Raw genomic sequence first — 24,472 nt, forward strand, 5'->3', positions numbered from 1 at the left:
AAAGTAGTCCTTAACTGTTGAGGGGAACAGAAAATATATATAAGTCTGTAAAATCCACTTGTTCAGTCTCAGAAATGTGCTAAATGACATCAGCTCAGTGGACAAACAAAATCTATTGACAGGGCAGTTTTTAGTTGTGTAAATCACAAATCGGATCTTCCACTGGACTCAGTGGGAGATTAAAAAAGGAAGCTAATCCCATAGGACAAGTAAGGAACACGGAAAAAGAAGGTGCCAAGGTGTAAATCAGATTTAAATTGCACATCTCTGTTTAACCATGTGCGAAGCATGGTGAAGGCAGCATCATGCTATAGGGATCCTGTTCTCAGCAGTAGCTTAGGGTTTCTAAAACATGTAACAAACTGAACCCAAATTCACAACCAACAACTGTGTTTCTCTAACCCTAAATATCCCATCAACCAATCCAGATTGAACATGCCAAAATAGATATTTTTAACACCTGGATCCAATTTTAGCTACGCTAACAAGTATGTTTACAATGAAAAAGCTGCAAATTGAAATCATAAAAAAGTTTTGTTTTCCAAATTTTATGGTAAAAAAGCAACTGAAAAAATTTTTTTTAGCCAAAGTAAATCATGCAGCATCTTCCTTATTTTAGAGCTCCATTCAACAATCCAGTTCCATCACTTGTACAATACAGCCCCCAAAACGATGGGGATGGATTTTGTCCATTAGTTTGACTTCTCTATGAGCAGGTGTTGGGGTAGAAGGATAAAAGGACCCTAACAAGGAATCTGCTTGCTGGTTTTCTTCAGCACTTGGCAACAGGCCACAAACACACATCGAGGTACAACAGGCTCAGTTGGAATGGTACACAGAGCAATACTGCTAAGACGTCTGGAGGATTGGATGTGAAATGCAAGACATTCCTGGGAGCAGACTCAGCGGCTCCAGAGGCATATATAGCATATGGGAATGAGTTTGTTCAAAAATTAAAAATAATGAAGAAACAGGATGATGGGGGAAAAAAATTAGACAAAGAGTCTTGGTTTCAATTTTAACATGCCTGTCTTGATGTCCATCTCTACACGCTGCATGTTCAGACTTTTCTGCTACGTAAAACACGAGGCAGAACTTTATCTTAAGGATCTGATTTGTGCTCTTGTAATTGGCTTTAGCTCTCTGTCTCCCCGTGGACATTCTCCATGTGGACTTTGAGGTAGTCGTTCCGGGTGAACTTCTTGTGGCAGAGCTGGCACTCCGCCATGGGCCGGTTGGGGTTGTGAGTCAGCTTATGTCTGCTGAGCATCTTCTTCAGGCTAAATGACAGATCGCACACCTAAAAGAACAAGACAAGCAAAAGCTCAGAAGTCTTATGATAACAGCATAATGAAAACTCTACATGCAAAATTATTTTTTAATGTCCCTTTACAGCAACAATTTTCAAAGCATCTATTTTATATGATGTAAAATAATGTTAACATATGGTTTGCAAACATTTTTACAGATAAAAATCAGTTAGAATGCTTTTGTGTTCATGCTAAGAAATAACCACCTTTTTGTGTAAATACTGCTGAAACTCTCCTTGGGTATGTCTTTACCAGCTTTGCACATGTATTTAAATGTTTGCTAATTTTTTTTTTCAAATAGGTTAGACTGAAGGTAAAAAGTAAAAGAAAATCAAATATTCTAAATTGGATTTAGATCTTGTTGTTTGTTTTCCATTCTGCAGAAAGAAAAACCCTCTGACTCAGCCTCTGCTTTTCTGCATCTTTTCTTCCATGATAACTGTTGGTTTATCTCCTTCCAGATTCACATCATCTCTGACCAGCTTTCCTGCCTCTGTTGGTCAAAAGCATCCCCACAGCATAATGTTGCCACCATATACCACTGTGTCCAGAGTATGGTGCAATTAGCACATTTCTCTCCCTATTAAAACTTTAAAGATCAATTGTTATGGCTCAACAGTAATTCACTGAAGCTAAGCTTGGATCTACAATCCTTGGTATTTTGCTCTGGAAGAAGGGCTGCAACAAATGAATATTTAGAAAATCAATTAATCTGTTTATTTTTTTTTTGGGGTATTAATTAGACGGCTAAAACACTCTATCCGGAAGACTTAAGGAGTTCTGGATGGAAAATAATGATGGACAAAGCATTGTTTTTCATCATGAAAGTAAAATGTTTGGTTATTTTTAAAAGTTTTTGATGTCAGATTGGAGAAATTTACCTCTGCACCCCAAGGGGATGGATTAAATGGGAGAATTTGTTGTTTTCTTAGCTAATGGCATGTTTAAGAGTCGATATTAATCCTGATAACAATAAATCCATTACTAAATTAGTTGATGTTTATTTCAATCATCGCGATTCTTCTTTTTTTCAGCCTTTTTATTGTCATTACATTGTTACATGTACAAAGCAAGGAAATTCATTCTCTGCATTTAACCCATCCCGTTGGTAGCAGTGGGGGATGCCATTGTGCGGTGCCCGGGGGAGCAGTGTGGGGTTAAGGATCTTGCTCAGGGACCCAGAGTGGCAGTCTGTAGGAGATGGGATTGAACTCAGAACCTCTGAATTTCAAGCACAATGCCCTAATTACTAGGCCTGATTAACAATTTAAGACCTTTGGAATCCAACCCTATGGTAAATACTTTCACAACCTTCCCACTGACCTGTCTAGATATTCCTAAGAGGTTGTTGACATTTGTTTTTTAATATTTAAAGAACTTTATTAAAGACTACTCTTCAAAAGTCAAGTGTCTTCAGTCAAAGGCTTCTCTAGATACAGGGCAAGAAAAACCCTTCAGGTATTAACATGTACAACAAATAGTTGAAGAAAAACCCAGTTAATTTAATTTCCCTCTCAGGTCAATAAAGTATCTTTGAATGTAATTTAATTTAAATAAAGATTGAAAGGTTGATTAGATTTGGGTTTAGATTCCTCTCTTGTCTCCGCTTGACCCCCTCCCTGCTGTTCTCCTGTCCAGAGCCTCGGCCCGCTCTGCTAGCCAGAACCTACTCAGGCTGTGTCCAAACGTCTAGTGGATGAAAAAGTAGTGGACTCCCACATTGTGTAATTTCCCACAATGCACCTTGATAAGTAGTTATCATCCATGGTCATGGTCATGCTCTCCTCGCAAAGCATCATGGGATTTGTATTCCCCTTGGCTTGCTGTCACTACCCGATAGTGGTGACTAATAACAAAGATGGCGCAGCCAGGCATCATGCAGAGGAAGATAAGTTACGTGACCAATAGAGCAAAAAGCAGTGATCATCGATCTAAATAGTCAGTTAACTGAGTTCACTATAAAGTCCACTATATAATAATGCTCTATATATAGAGTGGGAATATATAGTGCATATATATATATATATATATATATATATATATATATATATATATATATATATATATATATATATATATATATGACCGGGTTCCTTATGTATTCGGCCATTATGTCAAGTAGAAAATGTGCTTGTATGGCTGCTTTTGGTAGGGGGCTGACCAGTCCCTGTTATGGCCTCTGTACCGAAGATAAGATACTAAACCAGGATAATATTCCTGGCCCAGAAACCATAACATTTATTAGTTTACCTTAACAGTGATTAAAACAATTAGGTGCTGCACTTTTAGCCTCACCTGTATTGAGACTGAATCACTGTTTTCTGCTTCCAGATTAGAGATTTGAAACCAGCAGCTCCAGAACCACAAGTAACTCTTTGGGTCACTTAAAATATTGGAGGATAGAGGATGAACTGCACTGTTTTTAATTTTTTTTTTTTAATATATATGTTATGTGCCTCTATAAACAAAAACAAAACAAACAAAAAAAAACACTGGCCCCATCCCAGTAAATTTGATCTAGAACTGCCACACTTCACTACAACAATAAAGTATGCAATCATTGCAATCATTGAAAACGAGTGTCCGAACATCTAGTGGATGAAAAAGTAGTGGACTCAAAATTTCCCACAATGCACCTTCAGAAGTAGTGATCATCAATGGTCACTAGACAAGTAGATATATCCCAGATTGATAAGTGAGAGTCTCCTCACAAAGCCCCATGGGATTTGTTGTGGTGGAGATGGCGTAGGCACCGTGAGGCAGAGTTACGTGACCAACGGGGAGCAAAAAGTAGTGATCATCTGTCCGAACTGTAAATTAATGAGATCACTATAAAGTTCACTATATAACCCCCTGTCTATATAGTGATTGAGGGATTTAGTGGTTAGGGTTGATGTTCAGAAACAGCCAATATGTAGCACTAGATCTTATTCAGAGTCATCCTTAAATAGAATTATTAACACAATTTTACAGATTATTCATAATTTTAGATTTTATCTTTAAAACCATATCATGTATCCTTTTATTTCCACTTTACAATCATTTGCTACATGTATAATCTCATTAAAAGACATCAAAGTTTGTGTTTGGGCCAGAAAGCTTGTGTGAGGCGCCATAACTGCTGCTTCTATTCCGGGAGCTCCTCAGTGACAGCAGGGTTTAGACGTCTAACAGACACACAAACTTAGTGATACAGACTCAGTTATAAAGAAGACAGAAAGTATGAGAACCCCCCTCCATCAGTTTTGGGAGGGATTGTACACTACTTTAACACTTATCCTAAATAAGTCATTTTGCTCTGATGACTCCTGCCCCCCTGTATCAATCAGGATAATCCAGCATTGGCCGGAATTCCATTTTGACATTAAGCTGGGAGAATCTCAGCATGTGTCCACGGCTCCATCTGCGAACTACATTTAGAAAGTCAGACAGCATACATCTGTGTCTGTACAGCATTATAGAGAAGCTCTGATAGAAAAGCGGATTACATGGGATATCTACAATGATGTGATACCTGGCTGTTACCAAACATGGCTCAACAATCTGCAAAACAGACCCAATGTCTGTCGGATATTTCAGTTTTTTTGGACTGAAGAAGTGGCAGAGAGCTGATGTGCATCTCACTCCAGGCCAGATGTAATTGGGAATGCTTCGACATTTCAGTAATTTTTGACAGGAGCTGAATCGGCAGCTCTTTCTATGTCCAGAAAGTTTCTGGAAGCGAGCAATCCCTTTGTCTGGCTCAAAATAAACCGCCTCTAATAAAACCCACATGTCCTCTTATTTCCACTGGTTTTGGGATCAAATTAATTACACGGAAATGTCTCTTCTGGGGCTGGAAAAAGAAGCCGGATGAGTGTTTGATATCATTGGGGGAGCTCTTGTGGTGATGCCTAATTGTCAGTGAGTGGGATGCTGATTTTGTGGCCTTTAAATATAACATCAGATGAGTCTCTGGGAAGATGGGTTTTCTGTTTTAAAGCTCTCTGGGTTTTGAATCTGAAACAATTATTCAAATATATAGCGTTCACCTTCTACTGATGGTCATTTAGGAATAAAAAGCCTCAGTTTTTCTATATTGTGCAGAAAAAAGAGTTTAAAGACTCACTGACTCTTTTTTGTCAGTTTTATGTCCTCAGTTTTAACCCTTTTAGCCGATTCTTCAACTACAGAACAGGGAAAATACAGTCCTATTTATTAAACTGGATCATTATTAAAAAGTTTTGTTTTTTTTCAATTTAGCCACTTAATTAATTTAAACACATTATTCAGATTTATTTCTTTTCATTTTAAGCTTCTATTTATGTTTTTTATCATGAATTTTTTAGGTTAATTAATTTTTGTATCAAATTGAAGAAAAAAGTGATCTAAAAGGGGAAAATAACCATAAAAGTGAAACAAAAAATTTGGAGTGAACATATTTTCACACTGATAGCAAAAATTCATGTTATTTGACATTGAAAAATTTTTTTTGAGAGGAAATATTTTGTCATTGACTCTCAACAGAATCGGTGATATTAGATGCGTTGGAGATGAGCAGCGCTTCGCCTGGGATGTGGACGAGAGCTTACGGCTGTGCTGATGGGCGGGGTCAAAAGTCTGTTGTGAAGCTGGACAGAGCTGTCTGCAACTGAAGGAGATGGCTGGCTTTGGGTCTGTGTTATGGAACCTACTGGTGGAAAATACACAATAACACTCTTAGAAACACAATACAGCCATTAGCTCCCATCCAGGTTCCAGACAAAGCGCTGCTCATCTAGAACACAATTAAAATCACCAATCAGCTGTCAGTTCTTTTAAAACTGGCCAATTGGAATACAGGACTGCCGTTTTACACATCAAAGAAAAATCCTGAATCAAGAGCAAATATTTGTCTTTAGAGAGTAAAAAAAAAATTTTGAGAGAGAAATCCACTTTTGAGAGAATTTTTTTTTCACTCTGATTGCAAAAAAAAAAAACAATATTTGAGAGTAAAAGTATTTTTCTGAAAGAGAAATAATTTTCCAAAGGTCAATTTGTTTTTATCTATATAATGACAAACTGTTTTCATTCAAAATCTTTTTTTTCAGTCTCAACATCAGTTTTTGCTACGAGTGTGAAAATGTACAAACTCCATTGAATATTAGTGTATATACAATTTATAGTTTTGCAAAAACATAATAAAAGTAAGGGATCTGCTACTGTTAATATCTTCAGACTGACTTGTAAAAAAAAATCTAAAATCAGAAGAATCATATGTTATTAGGGTTTTACTGGCAGCGGTAACCTAGACCCATTAGGAACGTTTGGAAAAAGTGTTTGGTAGGGTAAGTGTTTTTAAAAAATGACTTGGCACGCCTGTTTACAAAATTTCTTTTCCGATGTTGCCATCTGAAAAATGACCAAGAATAAGCCTTCAAAGTTCTTCTTTGATGCCTTTTCAAACTCCAGGGTATGTATTCACAAGGAATCCCCTCAGGCTGCGACTATCTTAGCCTAAAAATACCTGCAAAGCATTCTTAGCTGAGGAGTGATTCAGATAGCCGCTAAGAGCATCTCTAAGCAAGGAGCCAGTAGCAATGTTTATCTTTGTAAAGGTGATGTGGTTTTGTCCATTTACCAGGTGTGATGATGTCTTCTAAGAGCCTTCATTGGTTGATATGAGAAACAAAACAACTGAAATATAAATGCACCCATGGAGATAAATAAACCAATTATTGAGATAAGAAATACCTTGTTTAATTCCTCCAATTTTAGCTTTCTGATTGTTATGTTATCCCGACATAAATGATAGTTTCACGACTTCATCTTTTTGATATCAACATAGACACCAACTGTCACTATTTTATTGTGATGGCCTGCTTGTATAAAGCAGTTCTATTTTGCAAAATGGCCAACATAAAATCTTTCCCTTTTACATCTTCCTTCTATGCACACTATATTGGGGGTATACAGGTGCGTCGTGAACCTGTCCAACTGCTAAACTGAATCTCTCTCTGTATAAGGAGGATAAAGTTGATCTTATCTCCATATATTTAATTGAATGATAGTTAAAGAAGTTTTTAATTTATGTCATTATTCAAGCTGAGCATCTGCCAAACAGCTCTTGCTGTTACAGCCACCTTCTCTACTTAAGATCCTCTTAGCCTAACTTAGAAGTTTGGTTACTACACAGCTGAATAAAAAAAAAACTGAAGAAACTATGTTTGGAAAGAGCGTTCAAAAGTCAGCACACCGCCAGTTAATCCTGGACCTTTAGAGTAAAGTGATCGGACAGCTGCAGCTGATCCAGAATGCTGCTGCCTACGTCCTCACTGAAACTAAGAAAGTGGAGCACATCACCTAAGTTTTTATGTCCTTCCACTGACTTCTCATATCTCAGAGAATAGACTTTAAAATACTTCTGTTACCGTATTTTCACGACTATAAGGCGCACTTAAACGTCTTTTTTTTTTCCTCAAAATGTGCGGTGCGCCCTATGGTGCGGTGCGCCTTATGTGTGTTGTAACTGCGACTTTTGAGACCTCCTCATTGAGGAGATGATGAAAGAGTGGCTGAATGTAAGGAGACCAGCTGTTTTTTTCCCACTCATCACCATTAATCTGTAACTCCATGCGTGCCCATCTCACAGCTGATGTGAAAAACATGGGGAAACAAATTAACGCTGTGCTCGCTGTTCAACCGCTCGACATCGCCGGACCCAGCAGGTGCAGCAGAAGCAGCGAGTTTACATGCAAAGTCAATGGTTGACGCGCATATAGGTGCAGCAAAAGGTCCTGCAGCGCGTTTTGGTGCAGCACGTCGGGAGCGTTTAAGCATCTGACGCACCGCCAACGCGCTGCTGCAGCTCAGATGGAAAAATTGAAGTTTTGCTGCTGGACGCGCCGCATCAACCAATCAGAGAAGCTGATCTGGGAGCTGGCTGGGAGACAGACAGCGCTCTGATGACATGATATTAACGCAAATGAAAAAGGCTGGATGAATAAGGAGATGATGAAAGGCAGGTATATGTGAGGAGACCAGGTGCTTTTTTCCACGCATCACCATCGCTGCGTGCCCATCTCACAGCCGATGTGAAAAAAAGATGAATCAAATGAACGCTGTGCTCGCCGTTATCCCGGGGGTCTGACAAAGGAACTTCAACCGCTTGACATCGGTGTGGAGCGGCCGTTCACAGTAAGGCTGCGAGCGGCGTGGGAGCGATGGATGAGACCACAGTTTCATGATAAATGGAAGGCAGCGCCGTGCAAGTTACGCCACCGTTTGCGGATGGATTGTAGATGCTTGGACTAACGTGTCTGCTGGCTCTGTTGTTCAAGCTTTTGCAAAAGCCGGCATTATTTCTGAGGAGCTGCGCTGCACGGAAAGTGACTGACAGCGCAGAAAAAGGGGAAACTGGCATGTCTGATTTAGCGCAGCTGTTTTATTCAGAGGAATGCTGAGGATAACAGAGGATGATGACTTTGATGGGTTTGATTAATACTTTGTAATAAATACATGAATAAAGCACAATCATACTCAGGTTTGCTCCCGCTCTATTTTTCTACCTGAAAACTTAATTCAACAGCAGCCTCTGGTCTCCTCCTCCTCTTCAGTGCGGTGGCTGGCAGGTGTTTTTTCATCTAAATAATCTAAATCTTGCAGCTATATTTGCTGTGATCAGTTGGAATAAAGTAGTTTTAATATGTTTTTAAGTGAGAAAGGCCACCTGAAAACTTAATAATTGCAGTCAGTTCATCCAGATTATCTATTTCTGTCGGAGGCGCTCAGACCCCCACATACCAGCGGTGCACCGACAGGAGAAATCCTTTCGTTCACCGCGGCTGCTGGCAGGTGTTTTTCATCTAAATAATTTTAGCTGCAGGCACCAGGATACCAGCAATAAAAGCGAACATATTCCGTCGGCAAGTTTCAGGATTTTAAGTTAATTTAGGAGTGACCACAGCGCTGTGTCATCTGCGATGTCTCTGTCTCACGGCCAGCTGCCAGGTTTGATTAATACTTTGTAATAAATACATGAATAAAGCACAGTCATACTCAGTTTTGCCCCCGCTGTATTTTTAAATACGCAGTAGAGCTATTTAAAGGTAGTAGAGGACTTGTACCTGTATATAAAAAACGCGCCCTATAGTCCGGTGCGCCTTATGTGTGTGTTAAATACAGAAATGGGACACATAACTGAGAGTGCGCCTTTTAGTCCGGTGCGCCTTATGGTCGTGAAAATACGGTAGTCTATAAATCATGGAATGCTTAGCCCCTAAAGAGGCTACATTAAAGACTTGCTGTGGATCACCCTCTCGGACCTCTCAGGTCTCTCAGAAGAGCTGAGAGGACAAAATCCATTCTGCATATCCAGACTCAGACATAAAGAAGCAGCTTTAGTTCTTATGCTCAATTATTCTGGAAAGAAAACTATAAAAGCAGTGGAACCCTAAAGTTGCTTTAAATATGGATTGAAAACCTATTTGTTTAGTGTGGCCTTAGGTTGGGCTATAAAAACACTTCTAGTTAGGCTGTCAGTCCAACTTTCCTTTAATTTTTTATCTGCTCTATTATCATTAATTTCTATATACATTTTATTTTAATTATTCACTTTAGCTCTTTATAATTATTCCTGCTACCTTTGTGCAATTGCAATATACTTTTATTTTTCTTATGTACAGAACTTTGAATCGTCTTGCCTAATTAAGAGCTACTTTAAGCTTTACAGTTATTCATATGGCCAAAATCTCATAACAGTATCTATTTACCATCTTTATTTGTCAGTGAACTGCAGCTCAGCCTCCACCACCAGCAAAAGTGTTCATACGTATTGATCTCTGTCCAAGTCTGTCACACCAAACCCATTCCCTCTAATATATTGCACGCTATTTAAAATCCTCCCTTTGACATTTAAAACATTCAAATCTGAACTCCAATGCTTTGGTCTGAATTCCTTTTAATTGTTGGTCATCATGTCCTTCTTTTTCCACAGTCCTCAGGAGCATCTGAGATTCACTTGTTTTGGTGGTACCTATTTGAATGCAATTGATCAACATATTCTCATTATGAAACCGTACGAAAACCAACATCAGTGCGCATGCGCTGGCAGACAGAAAAAAAAAGCAGATCCGCGGACGGACATAAAAATGGGAAAAACAGTGCAATCATCACTTATTCATGTCTCTAACTACGTTGCTTGCTGTTTTACGACGTCCAAAACGTACGAAATTACGGTGCATAACTTTTCGTACAATTTCACACTCACTCATAATGAGAATAGGTTGGATTGATGCACCTACCTTCCCCCCGGTTCACAGACCGTTCCAATGCAACCCATGCAGAAATTGTTGTAGTTTAACAGCACACACTCAGTTAGCTTGAGGTGCAGAAACTGGAGCACGGTGTAATTAATTATTTCATTTAATACATCTAACAATTGAACTTGAATTTTTTACAGGGTTGAGGTTGGAAATACCTGGGAGAAATAGAAATATGTGAAGGTCCTTGACCCTGTTTAGAAGTTCTGCAGCAAATAATGATTATTGTTAAATAACAAAAAAAAAGAAAGGGAATAAAGAAAACTGAACTTTAAGTGACAAAAAAAAGCTTTTTTCACCTCATAGAGACTCTGAGTGCAAAAAAAATAAAATATCTGAGGGATAAAAAAGTGGAACTTGATAGTGGAATCAAAAATAGTGCAGTGAAGAGTGGAAAGAAATAAAGATAAGAGTCTAAAGGAAAAGTCCACACTCAAAACTATACCATACTGAGGTTTGGAAAGGTATGAGGTGGAAAGAAGTAAACATTGATTTCTCCATTTCAGATCGAATCCAAACAATCTGATGGTTTACCAGTAATCCAGCTGTTCACGGAGGTAAACAATTTTTGGTCACATTGTTTTTTGGGGCATTTTATCTTGTATTTAAGGAACAGAACATTAACAATTAGGGTAATGGAAATATAGCTCTTAGCTGCACATGTCTGCCAAGTTCAGCTTGTTAGCCATGAAAAGCTACTCTACTAAAGAAAATAATCTTTTGGAGTTTAGGGAAGATTTCAAAGAAAAACCTAAAATTCACCCATGATCTATATCAGAGATAACAGAATCTTTGGAAACTGTTAGTCACACTAACTATAAAAAACATGTGCGTTCAGAATCGACTCCATTATGACTCCAAGCATAAGCAGTTTACGACCGGGTTGATGAGAAATAGAAATCGCTGTAAAAACCTCAGCGACATTACCTCACCAGTAGTCAATAACTGTATCAGAGGTCATAATTGTAAATTATCCTGAAATTTCATCCAGAAATCTTTGCTTATGTTTCATCAACTCATTAAAAGTCTGAATTTTGGTAAAACTCCACCTGATTATTGAATATTGTTTTTTTCTTTCAGAGTTTAAAAAGAGGTCTGAAATTTGAAACAACTGTGAAAAAGTTTAGTATCCGTAGGTTAAAAACCAACAGGAAGTTCTCTTGTGTGTCTTTACTCCCTTCTCTGTTAATAATTATTACTTCTGCAGTATTATAAGCTGAGAGTAATTTATCCCTCTGATCCTCTCAAAGTGTTTACGTGAGATCGGCCCACTCTGCCCCTCCGGAGAAGAAAGATCCCTATCTGGCTCTAGCCGAGCTCCACATCTGGCCTCGTGCCAGAGGTCCATCAAATTTAAACACAGAGACAAAAACAGGCAGGAATCAAGGAAAGGCGGTCTGCTTCTCACGTCACACTGGAAGGGTTTCTCTCCCGTGTGCGTCCTCATGTGCTCGTCCAGTCCTCGTTTCTGGCTGAAGGCCTTGTTGCACTCGCTGCATTTGTACGGCTTCTCCTGCAGAGACACACATGTAAAGAGGGCATATTTTATGGCAAAGCGTGGGCAGTTTTCATTGCATATGGACAAAACCTGGGGAATAGAAAACAAACACGTAATGACACGCACATGTTGGAAAATACACGTGGAGAAAAACTAACGGGCATGCAGGAAAGATGTGGAAGTATCCCAGGTTCACTTTCACACTCTCCACTGTGTTCTGGTGACGATATGAGAAGAAAGGCTGAGAAGCTTCTGCAGCAGGGAGGAAATGGCCAACACGGGGGCCATCAAAAACACATGCATTCCTAAAAAGAGTAAAGAAAACAAGGAGCAGAAAATCCCTTTGAACACGAATCAGTGCGCTGGCACTGTAGGGCTGTAGCATATCAATCCTCTGTCTCCACACCTCATCAGTTTACCAAAGAACATTTCCTCTGCCGCTTTCGGAGGCCCTTCTTAGTCAGCCAAAGCGGCTATCTTGCTGTGGGTGCGTTGTCACAAGCATGCATGTGTGAGTGTGTGTGTGTACAGTATGTGTGATGAGGAGGGCGGATGGTAGGCGTGTGCGGCTCGTTCTGAGGGGAAACAGTGCTGACACTTCAAAGACTTTAAAGAAGAAATGAGAAAGAGATAGCGAGCAGTCGGTTCCCACTGCTGCAGCTTTTGGGAAGCTGCTTTTGACAAGTCTGGCTGATAGCAGAGGCTCTACCCATTTTAGGCTTAGTTGTCTTGGGAACGGGGTGAATGCAGGAAGCAAGGGTCCTGGGAAAGGCGCTATCATGTGGGCCGGGCAAGGAGTGCCCAGTGACACAGGAGACAAAAGGAGGTAAAGATCAGGTTCACTGCATGTGTGCCTGTGAGCAGCTTTAAGGATGCGACTGTTTGGCCGCATGTGACAGAGTGAAGGGGAACAATGGAAATAAAGCCCCCTGTGTGTGAGAGAAAAGCCCACCCCACGGAAACAGATTCTGTTCTGATCAGTTTCATGCAGATTCCCACAAAAATCCAGAGCTTTGACCACAATCATGTTCTCCTCCATAAAAACAAAACTTTCAAAAGTTCAAGGAACATATGAATGAAGTAAGACCCACAATGCACCAGTGTGACCCTGGTAACATCAAACATCTGTACCTGGTGACCTTCAGCCTTTGGCAGCTGTTCCGCCTCTGACCCCTGACCCGACCTCTCCTCTGAATCCGACCAGTTTCTACAAAGAGCCCATCCAGAGATGTGGGGATGGAGTCTTGTTTGTTCAGTCCAAAGCAGGAGATCTTCTCATATGACACATTAAATATGCAGGTATTTGTAACGCAGCATGCGAGCAGGAAGCTGCTCTACACCACCAACCTTCAGGTCAGTAAGCAACCAACAACCACGCTCACACTGAGGGATTTTTTTAGGCAAGCTGGCAGAATGGCTTAAGGCGGTGTCAGCCTGTCAGGGACCCTGCAGGATTGATCACCATGTTATTGTAGGAGAAAGGCTGCTTGGTCGGAGTGATCTATGGGATTTTTTTTTCTCCTGGTAGCACAGTGGAAAGAAAAGAAAAAACTATATCACCAAGATAAAAATCAAACAATGACTAATTAAACTATTCCATTCAAAATAATTTTTGAATGGAATATTTTCTCAATACACATTCGCGCATAGAGACTTACGATTTTTATGGAAAACAAGCAGGGAATCCAGCCCCAATATTCGCAACATGTTGGTTTAAATCCAGGAATGTGAGAGAGCGCTTTGCAGAGGAAAAGATGCAGATGAAAGAACTTGTTTACAGTTAATTGGGAATGACATGCACGTGCATGAATGAAAAATGCAAATGGTGAAAAAAAAAAACCTATGAGTTACTGCAACATTTAGTTTCCCTTCAAGGTTTAATAAAGTATCTTTTAAATGAATTTGAACTGCAGATTGTTAGCATTGCACAAGATATGCAATAAGATTCACAGGGTTTAGAGCACAACAGAGCTTTTTGGTTGTTCATACCAGAAGATTAGTCAAAAAACATGGTTTCATTTATTTGTAGATAGTTATGTATATTTAAAAATATACTTCCATAATAACAATTGTAAGATGAATTCTTGCAACATTTCTGTATTTACAAACACAATCCATCTTGTCCCGCAAATGCTTAAACTGTTCAAGAAACGTCCCAGCACGAGCTGGCTAGTACCATAGCACTATCATGGTACACAACGGATTATACAGCCACGAAAGAACCAAAACAAACATGGCAGCACAGGAGGAGACAGGTGTAGCTGCTACCATTACATCTGTTTGTCAGAATCCACAATTTCCTCTTCGAAAGAGGACCAGCTAGAGTAATACAACCAAAATGAACTGTGGCTTCTTTTGCATCTCTTACTTAAGATACTGTAATTTTTACTGTGATTTGCTGAAATCAAAAACTCCCAGGGGGGTCCTAGGGGACAAATATTAAGAGGTATTTGAAGCAATAAAGCTTTAGGTGTCATGGTCTTGCCACTGATGACTTGCTTAATGGTTAATTTTATTCACCTGCTTAGCTCCGCCCAGTTTCTTATTACTCTTCACCTTATCCACCTGCTCCTGCCTCTGTTTAAGCTGCTTGCCCCCAGTCATCAGTTGCAGATTATCCAAGCCTTTGGTGAGAGTTGTCTAGAGTACCATGTTTGTTGTTCTGATTGCCTAATCCTGACTAGTTCTGCCCTTTGGACCTCTGAACCTGCTTGTTTATGTTCTGATCTGTTTGCCTGACCTGTCTTCGGACTCCTGCTGGATTCTGCCTGCTTACGACTCTGAATCTATCTCCTGACCCAGATTTGGATTTCGCTTCGGGACCTCTTCAATTTCTGATCTTCTGGCCTGGACTCCTGTGAACCTCTTCCACATCGACTTTGGCTTCACCTTCTGGGAACTCCTGCCTTCCTTCATCTGCTTGCTTCTGCTCGTCAGCCAGTTCAGCAGCCTTCTTGGCTTTGGCTCCTGGAACTCGCTGGACGACGTTCACCGTGTGCATTCCACTTCTTCTTCTGGGCACGGACTGAGCTTTAAAACAAGGTTAGTGACTCACACCCTCGTAATCTTCCTCTGTCGGATTTACTTGGTCACTAAACTGAGTTTACCCCTCTGCAGAGATTCCAGCCAGCGAAAGGCCTTTGTGAGTCACATATGTCTATCTGCTTGAAATTCTGGGTCCACAGTTCTGAGTCCTGACAATAAGAAAATATTTCCAACAGAGACCTATGGAACTGTTCCCTCAGGCTGCCTCCACAAGGAGCTGGACTTTAACAGGAAAAAGGAAGCTAAGGGACAGTTAATAGGAAGAACTGTGAAAATAATCAATAAACAAATGAATCACATAATAAATGTATGTGAGCTCACTTAATTACATTTGCATTCTTGTTTACTGTCCTCATTTCCAAATTTGATTCAATTTGAATGACAATATTGTTTTTATATCACAATGATTTGTGGGATTATTTATTGTGCAACAACAAAAACTGAGGACTTCCCAATCTATCACTTAACAGTAATTCTGACCCTTATATCAACTTTTTAGCTAGACAGAAATTGTACAGTGTGGTTCACATTACATTAAGAGATGCCTTTAAAAACTCTGTAAGCTTGCACTGATTTTATTTATACCGTTTAATGTTTATTTATAAAATGCAAAGGTGGGCTTGTTTTTATTGATGATTAAAGATAAATAAATATCTAGTCAGAGTTTAACAAAGGTCAGAATCCATCCATAAAAAAATTGATCAGCATTTAAAAGAATATTAAAAAAGCAACTTTAATATGATTCCATTTAAAATGTTGTTTATAGTTGTTTAACTCCACAAACTATCAAAAATCTCAATTCTAAAACAACTTTTTAAAACTCATAACATCTGATTAGAGAACATCCATTCAACTTTAAAAGTTTAAACAATAAAAAACAACCAGAGGCCAGATATCTGCATCAGGCATGTTCCATTGCAGTTTTCCAGGGATGTGGTTTGCTGAATGAAACACAAGAAACCCCAACTTCATCCATCTGAAATCACATGTTCATTAACGGTGGGCTGCAGCTCCCTCAGCCAAATGACATTAGTTTTTCTCAACATGCAGTGACTTCATCCGGCTCTGCTGTTTGTAACTGTTCAGCCCATATTTCAGAGCAACGTGAGCAAAGACAGATCTGGGAATATTCAGGGCAAAAACATCGGTCAGTTTAATCAGCAGCACACTACAAAATTACATCTGCCTGTTTCTACGGAGTCAGCCCGACCTGAGCGGGATATCTCCACTGCTGACACACTGCGACGCGCAGAGCAAAGTACTTTACTCTGGACAGCATTAAAAGAAGAACAAATCGCTTCAATGAACTGTCCTGACAGGCTGCAAATGTCAGCGTCAAGCTGACGATGGAAAACTTTCCCAAAACTCAATGTATTAAATGTTTTTTGTTGTTAATGACACTATGTAAGTGCTTTTCAAACTTCAAACGATTATTCTGGTAAAAAAGAATGGTAACTGTGGCTAAGTTTTATCTGTTTTAGGGTGACTCTTTCTACTCTTTGTGCTCAGATGTCCACAGACAGGTCTCAGTGTAAGATGAGCTCCACAGTGAGCAGCTGAAACATTTGAAGTTTATAATGTTCAAACAGTTAAGCTGAAAGTAAGAATATAATTAAACCATCACCTTAAACAGTTCTGTCATTTGTTTTGAACTGAATTATCAATAAGCATAACTGTATATGGGAAGTCAGACATCTTTAAAAGGCTGACCCATGACAGAGCATCTGACCCATGGGAGAGCATCAATGTAGAGAAAAAGCTGCAGCTTCCGGAACGTCATTATTTAGATGTGTAAATTTTCCTGTAAAGAAAGTCTCACAACTTGTTTTGTCTTTATCAAGGTTTAAATCTTTAGGCCAAGGAATATGTTGCAAATAAATAATTAAGCAAAGTTAAGATTTTTAACCCTTCATGTCCAAGTTACAACTTTTGGTAACTATAAACACCAATTTAACCTAAATCAGGTCAAATGTGGTCTGTAAGGTCCACCTATGTCTCAAACCTGAGTGCAACCAGGTTATAGAATAACACCAGTTGTCCAACGGTGCTCAGGATGTGTCATTATTGCCATTTGTATCTCTGCTTCTGTCTCCTTGAACCCCAGTCGGCCTCGGCAGATGGCCGCTCACACTGAGCCTGGTTCTGCTGGAGGTTTCTTCCTGTAAAGGGCAAGTTTTTCCTCTCCACTGTCACAACAAGCATGCTTAGTGTGAGGGATTGCCTTCAAGTCAATGAGTCGATGCAATCAACTGGTTTTCCTTAGACAGAAAACTTTGAATCCATCTGACTGTATGATCTGGTGAACTGTGAAGTGCCTTGAGATGACATGTTGTGAATTGGCCCTATATATATATATATATATATAAATAAACTGTATTGAATTGATATGTTGCCTACTGTAAACTAAGTTATAAAATGTTAACAAGTTCAACGTTTAATAGAATGTGTAAAAAAGTTTTTAAAAAAGTTATTCCAAAAGTTAATAATGCCCTGAGCATTAAGTTTTAATAAATCAATGTTTCTTACACCATGTAAGTGTTTTTAATGAATTTTATTAAGCACTCTCATTATATTAGGCCAAGTGATTGTTTTGGTAATAGGCTCTATGCACAACTCCACCATTTTCTGAACTTCAGGAGGCTCCTTTGTTTCCTGTCTTTCATGATTGGATGCACTGATTAATCCAAGTGTGTATGACCTAAGTAACTGGCCAGACACACCTGGATCAATCAGTTCGTCCAGTAATGAAAGACAGGAAACAAAGGAGCTACCTTAAATTCAGGAAGTAGTGGAGCTGTGCATAAAGCCCATTACACCAACCTTGATCTCTGCCATGAATATACTTTCTCTTTAATGTTGCAAAAGTAAAAAGGTTTCATGTCAACAAATAACACCCTTTGAAATTTCCCTATAAAGCGCCCTTCACATCTATGAGTTCAACTCTTCTTTCCAACAAAATAACTAGTTTGAAACATTAAATTTTAGATAATTCATCTAACATCTAAACTGGAACTTGTACAAGGGGTTCTGTAGCTACCCGGTTGTTACTGTTCTTATGTCGCAGGCAACACCTTCACTAAGCTTTTTAATAAATATTTGTTTGTTGTGCACCCTTGCTATCAGTCAACTGAATGTAAATCAATTCAACAATTGTACCAAATGTGACAAAATCTCTTTGCTATCAGTAGTGTTGAGCGATTGACTATGATACAAAGGAGACAGGGGGGTTAGTATAAGTGGTGAGAAAAGACGTACCCGAGTATGGGTCCGAATGTGCATCTTCAGGCCATCGTTCTTGCTGAATGCTTTGTCGCAGTAGGGACACTGGTATGGGCGCTCACCTAAAATGTGAAAATCATGTTGGTGAATATTACATATATAAAATGCACACAAAAAAATATGGTAAACACATTTATAGTTTATAGAGTAAATATAAAAATCTACTTCAGACCATGCAGAAGTAAATATGAAAAAAACATCTGCAGTCATTTAAATCACACAATAAAGCATAACTCCTGTTATAACTGTGTGTCTTCTAATAAAAAGTGTTGCTAAAAAGCTTAAAAATGAATGTGACCAAGCTGCCTTTGTGGATCATTCTCTTCAAGCCGCTGTTTGAGAACTATTCAAGTTTCCACTGTGGATTTCAAGCTTGTGCTGGTTACACTCTGTGGGTTGCTATCTGAGCTCCAACTGGCCAGCAGTTTTGGAGTGATCTGGCTTCTCCTGGCTGGATCAAAAACACTCTGGTCTAAGCCTTATAGATCCTATCTGAGCACACACTGCAGATGACAAAGAGAAAGTGACAGGCTGTCAGTCAAACTCTCCACTGACACATGGATTAGTTTACTATGTGCTGATCCACTGGCCTGATAAGAGTCCCAAGAGCTGATTGCTGATCTATAGAAGAGAGCGGAGGTAATAACCCACAGAACTGTGCAGAAATTAAAGCAACACAAAGCTGACCCCTAAAGAAATAACCTAATCATTTAGGGGGGAAAAAATGTTGTTTCAATCTTTCCGAACCGATCATCAAATAAGTTCCCGAGTCGAAAGGATAATAAATTAGACAGCCCCCATCTGCAGAAATGGCTGTTCTGGTTAGAGGTTTATTGAATTGGTGATAATATGATATTAATCTGGGTTTTTTTAGGAAACAGTTTAAAAATTCCTTTTCTAGACTGGAGTGGTTATAAACGTACTGAACTAATCTAGAGCATGCTATTTTAAAATCAAGAGATACCGACGTCTGAAGAGTCTCCATTCTAAAAAGATTTAGATTAATGATCCTTAAGTCACAGAGCTACATTTCGCAGAAAGTTTTTTTTTTTTTTAACCATCTTCTGATTTTGGATGCAGCTGAATTAATTACCAATAGCATTTTCATTCCCAACAAAACCAGTAGCAACAAGGTATCATTAATTTGCTTTTATGATTCTATGTGAATTTTTAAAAAATTCATTGCATTTAGAGCAATGTGGAATCAAAGTTAAATTGGTTGTTTGTTTGCATAAATGTGACCAATAAAGCTAATTCTGATGTTTAGAGGAGTGATGGCGAGGCTGTGAAACAACAGAAAAACTGTATCAACTATCAAGTAAGGTGGTGGCAGCATTATGCTGCTGGTGTTTTTCAATTAGAGATGCACCAATCCAGTTTTTTCAGATCCAATCTGTCAGCTAGGCCGATATCCGATACCGATCAGATTCAAGTTTTGAATGGATGTACCATATATCCTGCCATGTGAGTGAAGGCAGATACAAATTTACTTTATATTATTTAACAAATAAGCAGCAAAGAGAAATAAATATCAGTTCCATGCAAAGTGTACAGGATTGGATCTCCAATATCCAAACAATGATTCAGCTAATTAGTCAATATCGGAGACGATATACGATCCAGGTATCACATCAGTGCATCTCTAGTTTCAATGATAGTGGTTTGGTTTGAGAAAACATTGGCTGGGATAACTGATAATTATGAACATCAACATTATTCGTTTTTATTTCAAATCAAAAACTTGATGGATAAAGCATGGAGACCATTGAGAGTTCAACTGGAAAATGATCTAAACACTCAATCAAAGCTGGGGCATAAATGGAAAAAGCTGGTAAGTGCTTCATTGATGGCATGACCTTGATGCTGTGGAAAACATATGGACGAGGCTTCTACACCAGGAGGACAACCAATTTAAATAAACTTTATCAAATCTGAAAAAAAGGTTAAAAAATTTGATTTTCTATAACTTTATTAAGGGTCTTAAAGGCATGAAAGATGAATATTATGTGATGTAAGATATGTGCAACGGCTTTTTTGTGTATTTTTAAATTGTGTGCATACGTCTGGGCCCCCCTCCTTCGCAAAAGTTCTCTATGCTGGAAACGCCTCCGCCGGTGTAGGTACCAGATCTGCTCGGGGCCCTGCCCTTTCTTATGATGTCTTCATATGGCAATACCACTTGGACAAACTGTATTGTATTTTTTAAGAATCAAATCTCTTCCAGTCTCAACATATTATAACCCATATTTGCAATAATTTTACATTTCATTGACAAAAGTCTCAGCTTAGTTTTATTCTGTTTTTAAGACCTCGGGGCATGGAAGGAAAAATGGAACATCCTAAAGAGTGACTTTCGTAGACATTTTAGACCAAGAAAACAACAGTTATTCTACTTGTAGAAAACAAACGCTTGTCATTGACCCAAAGTTAAAAGTTATGTAGCCTAATATGGCTAACTGAACACAGCTAGCCACAGTCAGTCAATCATATAGCGCACGTCATTGGCATGCATAGGACCCGAGCAGATCTGGTACCTACATTGGTAATTTTATTTCACCTAGAGAGGCAGCAAAGTGCCAGGATGCACCTAGTCTGCAGGATCTGCATAAGAAGAAGAGGTCTCTGCCTGCAATATCAGTGCAAGTTATATTTACACTTTGTTGGTGTGTTCTCGCTGCTGCTGCTACAACTAATTTTGGGATTTCAAATGGCGGACTAAGTAAAAAAAGAAAATTCAACAATCTACTGGACTTTGCATCCAAGTTTGAAGAAATTTCGCTTCTCATCCAGGAAGCTTTCTCAGTTCTAATGTCAGGAATAGCGTTGAGTCTGAGGTTTTACACAGTAGCCCAACAAAGCCTGGTTTTTGCTTTGAAAACATGGAAATTGAAATGGACGAAGGGCTCCACCCCCTGAATTAGGGGTCGTTTGGCCTCTTTTGTTAGCCTGCAATGCCCCATACCCGTCTAATTGTCTGAAAGGGGGATCGTTTCAGGACATTTTTGGCCTGCCGGAATAGGCGAGGCTCTCCTGTTTAGAGGCTGGGGCTGCGATGATAGCAGCATTGTAGGTTTTTGAAAGCTGGGACCTGAGTCCAACCTCTCTGTTTAAGGTTGTTTTTTCTTTCTTAACATATATGGCTTCCTTCAAATCACCTATTTTCTTTTTCCAAAATGTGAACATTCTGGTCCTCAAAAGAATGTCCTTTGTCCATAAGGTGTAGATGTGCTGCAGAATCTTGTCCCGAGCATGTTGCTCTTCTGTGTTGGGCCATGCGTTTGTGGAGAGGTTGTTTGTTTTCTCCAATGTAAAGATCAGAGCATTCCTTACTGTATTGAACTGCATACACCACTCCGCTCACATTTGGTCTGGGGTTTTTGTCCTTAGGATACACAAGTCTCTGTCTAAGGGTCTTGTTTGATGGCGGACTACTTCATGGTGAAGAAATAGCTAATAAACAAGCTATGTAACATTATTGCGGCACGTACGCAAGATGTTTGATTGACAAATAATATGCCAATCCACTTTCGACAATGGGCAAAGTAGATTGGCTTATGTTTTATAGGCCCCACCCCAGCCAGAGTTTATGGATTTTTTGTTGTTGTTGTTGTTGGTGGTGGGGGATTAGGGGGGGATTAGGGGGGCATAAGTGCAATAATGTTGCCATCAATTAATTCATTTTAGATTAATCTGAAAACTTAATTTTTGAAAAGAGATACTCTTTCATACCTTTAATGGACATTTAATGGACAAAAATCTTGGTGTTGTTTTTGATCAGGACCTGTCATTTAAATCCCACATCAAAGAGGTTTCTAGAATTTCCTTCTTTCATCTGAGGAACATTGCAAAAATTAGAAATATCCTGTCCAGGGGTGATGCTGAGAAACTAGTCCATGCATTTGTTACTTCAAGGCTGGACTATTGTAATTCTTTACTATCAGGAAGTCCACAAACTGTAGTTAAAAGCCTTCAGCTGATCCAAAATGCTGCAGCCAGAGTTCTAATGAAAATGAAAAAGAGAGATCATATCTCGCCTATCCTGGCTTCTCTTCATTGGCTTCCTGTTAAATCAAGAATAGAATTTAAAATCCTCCTTCTCACATATAAAGCCTTAAATGGCCAAGCTCCATCTTATATCAGAGATCTGATTGTTCCTTATGTTCCTAACAGAGCACTTCGCTCTCAATCTGCAGGTTTACTAGTGGTTCCTAGAATTTCTAAAAGTAGAATGGGAGGCAGATCTTTTAGTTATCAGGCTCCTCTCCTGTGGAACCAACTACCAGTTTTAGTCCGTGAGGCAGACACCCTGTCTACTTTTAAGGCTAGGCTTAAAACTTTCCTTTTTGATAAAGCTTATAGTTAGAGATAGCTCAGGTTATCCTGAGCTATCTCTATAGTTATGCTGCTATAGGCTTAGACTTTTGGAGGACATAGGGACCCCCATTTCATCATTCTGCTTCATTCTCTCTCTGTTCTCCTATTCTGCAGAATCTGTTAGTTCAATCTCTAACCTTCTGCTCTCTCTGCTTTTCCTCAGAGTAGCTTTGCCTCGTCTGTTCCTGTTTGGCTGTGACGTCATCCTGGAAAGAAACATCAGCTGTGCTGCTTCCATCAACACCCTTGTTTATAGATGTTGGAGATCGGCCTGTTTTCCAGTGTGGTCCTGTTTCTCTGACCGTGACTGAGTGGATGTGCTTTCTTCGTCCTCTGGCATGGGAGCTGCCTTGGAGCTCGTCTGCCTGGCTGTGTGTTTCCTGGACGGGGCCGCCTTTTACAGCTGCTTTTTGTATCTCTGCTTCTGTCTCCTTGAACCCCAGTCGGCCTCGGCAGATGGCCGCTCACACTGAGCCTGGTTCTGCTGGAGGTTTCTTCCTGTTAAAAGGGAGTTTTTCCTCTCCACTGTCGCTACAAGCATGCTTAGTGTGGGGGATTGTATTTGAGTCAATGAGTCAATGCAATCAACTGGTTTTCCTTAGATAGAAAACTTTGTATCAATTTGATCTGGTTGAACTGTAAAGTGCCTTGAGATGACATGTGTTGTGAATTTGGCGCTATATAAATAAACTGAATTAAATTAAATTTTATTAGGGACATATTTTTAGTCTTCATAAACACACATTTGAAAGTGTGCTTATTAGAGAAAAAGTCACAAATAAACTCAAAACATGTGCATTTAATGTAATCTTTTAAAAAAAACATATTAAATCAGATTTTAATGTAAACATGCCTTACAAAAACATAATAGCTTTAATGTTTAAAACAGATCAAGGTAGAGATGTTTTTTAGAACCATGATGAGTGTGCGTAAAGTCGCCCCAGACACCAATTTCATATCCATGAGAATAAAATTAACACACACATTTTCTTTGCCAGAAAAACAACAATCTATTGTTGTTTAATCCTTCCCTGCAACAATTTAATCTCACATCTGCTTTGCACAAGTATAATCTGTCTTTAGCGACAAAATGTTGAGCAGCCAAGCAAGTTATTTTATTGATGTGGAAATGTGCTCCGCTTTTAAATAATAAGGTTAATTAGCTGTGTTTCTTTGGGATTCAAAATGCAAAGATGCTTATTAAATCAGCAAACCCATCATGGGATTACATATGTAATATAATAATACTCCACTGCTAAAAACATGGCTGTTTTTGTAGGATTTTTTCCCGTCTTTATTTCTTCTTATAAGGTCCAACACATAAAAACATAAAGGTCGATCCAACAGCACAGAAAATACTTCAGAGGCTGTTTCTTAAACTTTTATATCAAAGATCAGCTTGCAAAAAAAATCATGTTCAAGAGGTTTATCCTGGCACTTTTTATTTACATCCAACAAAGCCCGTCTGTCAACAGAAAAGTTACAACAGCTGTCATGTAGCAGATATACAAGTCGACTTCTAAACCCACCCACCGTAAATCCCCCACAAGAGGGCTTCAGAGGAGCACCGCAGTGACATGGGGTAATAAAACGTGCAACCTCAGGTTAGTGTGCTGAGGGTTAACGCTGACATATACGGTCTGATCACACGGAGCGAAACATGTGCACAAGGGCAGCTTGGAAATCTG

General features: G+C 39.2%; 1 protein-coding gene across 1 annotated transcript in view; it reads right to left on the bottom strand.

The window, feature by feature from the left end:
• Positions 1–1,033: 1,033 nt before the first annotated feature.
• Positions 1,034–24,472, bottom strand: part of prdm5 (PR domain containing 5) — an 80,281-nt gene continuing 56,842 nt past the window's right edge. Inside the window, exons 14-16 of the mRNA XM_038275774.1 lie at positions 18,387–18,472; positions 11,997–12,101; positions 1,034–1,300 (exon numbers count right to left, since the gene is read on the bottom strand). Coding sequence (XP_038131702.1) covers positions 1,136–1,300; positions 11,997–12,101; positions 18,387–18,472 — 356 coding nt within the window. The 3' untranslated portion in view covers positions 1,034–1,135. The remainder of the gene's footprint in view (positions 1,301–11,996; positions 12,102–18,386; positions 18,473–24,472) is intronic.

Source organism: Cyprinodon tularosa, unplaced genomic scaffold (genome assembly GCF_016077235.1).
Source record: "Cyprinodon tularosa strain WSP-4 unplaced genomic scaffold, ASM1607723v1 ctg98, whole genome shotgun sequence".
Lineage (NCBI taxonomy): Eukaryota > Metazoa > Chordata > Actinopteri > Cyprinodontiformes > Cyprinodontidae > Cyprinodon > Cyprinodon tularosa.